Source organism: Montipora capricornis, chromosome 8, assembly GCF_036669925.1.
Source record: "Montipora capricornis isolate CH-2021 chromosome 8, ASM3666992v2, whole genome shotgun sequence".
In the NCBI taxonomy this organism is placed as follows: Eukaryota; Metazoa; Cnidaria; class Anthozoa; order Scleractinia; family Acroporidae; genus Montipora; species Montipora capricornis.
Genome location: NC_090890.1, coordinates 48,175,703 through 48,178,202, shown reverse-complemented (window position 1 = coordinate 48,178,202; position 2,500 = coordinate 48,175,703). Strand labels below are relative to the sequence as shown.

General features: G+C 41.9%; 1 protein-coding gene across 1 annotated transcript in view; it reads left to right on the top strand.

Annotated features, from left to right (window-relative positions):
* The first annotated feature begins 1,432 nt into the window (after positions 1 to 1,432).
* Positions 1,433 to 2,500, top strand: part of LOC138014080 (fibrocystin-L-like) — an 84,723-nt gene continuing 83,655 nt past the window's right edge. The window contains exon 1 of the mRNA XM_068861108.1: positions 1,433 to 1,515. Coding sequence (XP_068717209.1) covers positions 1,433 to 1,515 — 83 coding nt within the window. The remainder of the gene's footprint in view (positions 1,516 to 2,500) is intronic.

The following is a 2,500-nucleotide window of genomic DNA, read 5'->3' as shown; positions in this document are numbered from 1 at the left end:
GTGACTGAACATTACCAATGGAGTCGCAAGTGAGAACAGGGGAATATTTCATAACGTACTGCCTTATGCGCATGCACGTCCACGTCCGATCAACAAAGTAAGGAGTTTAAGCAAAGACGACGACTACGGCAACGACAACGCTACAAAGCAAGAATATCATTGGTTAAAATAGGAATATAATCGTGCAGCACGATTTTCCATGCATATTTTGCCGAACTCCAAAAAACAAAAACGTGAAATCACCAAGTTTTAGGTGTTGGCGACAACGTGAGCATGTAACAATGAACCATTCATTTGCTGCTTTTTACTTGTTTCTCAGTTACGGTGTTGTTTCTCCTAAACCTCTCCCCCTCCACACACGCTTCCGTGATCCATATACCAAAAGCTAACCCCGCCCTTCCCCCCTCCCCGTTTTCAAGCGTACTCTGCGGCCCTAGAAATGAGACTGGATTTTCCCGTCTTGTAGGGATTTTAGTTCCCTGTGAATGCCTTTTTGACTTTGACATGGTCAAACGTTAATTGCTCCTTTTATTGCCTTTACAAAATCGATCAAATCATATCAAAGTTAATTATTACGATTTTATTCATTATCTTGACATGAAGGACGGATAAGTGCCGAGAGCAGCCGAAATAATGTCACAAACACAGAATTTATAAGAAGGTATCTGACTTATCGGGTAAAACAGTTGTAACCGGTTTTAGATTTCAACATTTAGCTCACTATGGCTCAAGTGATGATTCTTCGGGGTCAACTGAATAACGTTTTACATAACACTACCACAGCAGGCAATCCATGATTGTATCCACCCTCAGTGGGGGCAGTTCAATTTGAGCTGAAAAAATTCTTATTCACGTGAGTTCAGGAAGCGTGCACTGGGACATGAAACTCAAAAAAGGTAGCCGGATTAAAACCTTTAATTTACAAAGCGATGGTGTAGTCTGTTTGCGGCCTAAGTTTTGTGAAAGAGTGCAGTCTTCATTAAAGCACTTGTGAAATTGTTGTTGCTGTTAAAGTTCTCTAAATTCCGGTACAAGCCTTCCAAATGTCATGCCCCCATACTCAATTCTCCTCTGGCATTGACCACAAAACCATCTTGCTCAACAAAGGAAGGAATTAAAGAGTTCTTTGTGTAGTCTTTGTCCCCCGAAGTGCCGGTTTGATCAAACTGTTCTTTAAAACAATGTTCCTAGTTAGTTTTGCTTCTGGTTTGTGTACCAAAACTAGAATCACAGTAACAATAAAATTATTGAGGTATCCTTTAGCAAATCAAAACTGTCAACGGACAGTAATTGTGATGCCATTTCAATTGGGGCCTTACAATACGACCAGATTTTTTTTCCTCCTAAAGGAAAAAAGATACCGATACCTCCCCCAAAAGAACCTGGCACGAACAAAAACTGTCTCCAACTGAAGTCGACCTAAAACTCGCAAATGCCAACAGCCGAGGAAGCGACAAAGGGAATACGGATATTCATGACAAGACTTAGTTTGACGGCAAAACCGCTGTATCATGGGTAAAGGGAAAGTGAAATAAAGAAGCTTTGCCTTTTGAAGTGTCATTAATGCTTTTCCTCAAACCCTCAAAGAGTAATTTTGACGCACACCCGAGGCTCAGTTTGTTAAGTTTGTTAAGCATCGGGCTGCCATGGCTGGTTCGAATCCCGACCGCATCAAATCTCAGGATTTTAAAATAACTGAGGCCGGAGAAAGTGCTGACATTGTAATTTCATCCTCAAATGGTTAGAGGTTCAAGCCTTCTTGGATAAGGACAATAAACCGTAGGCCCCGTCTCACAAAGAGCTTCCACGTTCATAAGTTCCCAGTGGGACGAAAAAGATAAGACACTATTCGAGACAAATAGGGGATAGAGTTCCTGGTGTTGTGGCTGTCCTTAGTGAATGTACGAGTGGGTGATCATAGCAGGTCCATCTCAGATGAGTAATATATCTGCCAAAACTCTGCTAAAACTTAACCTGCTCAAACGAATAAATAACAAAAACAACAAAAAAACAAATGATAGCGAAGCTATCGTACGCGTTGACGTCAATAATTACTATTAATCAATGTGCCAACCAGGGCCCAGTTGCTGAGAGGATGGTCGGTGCCTAATATAAAAATCTCTTAAAACTTAAATCGATCTGTGGTTAGCGCTCACCAAGATCTGAGCAACCAGCTAATAAGGCCAGAGCCTTAATACGTGCAGAAACAAAAGCTTTTTTTCATTCCAGCATTAGTACAGTGAAATTCGAAAACAGAAAAGAGTTTCACGGTAAACTTCATTTTTCCTACTTCCACGCAAATTTCTCCCAGTCCTCAGTGCAACCCTTCTCTAGAACGCCCTCCTCGCCGTTTTTAAATTTTCTCCGTCTCCTTTTTTCGCCCGGTTTGGCCATTATTTCGCCCACACTATCTGCCCCTTGGTCTCCTAGGTAGAGTCTGGGAATTGTGAGAATCGGCCGTGTATGCTGGGCCTCCACCTTACGCAGTGCACTTCGTCTA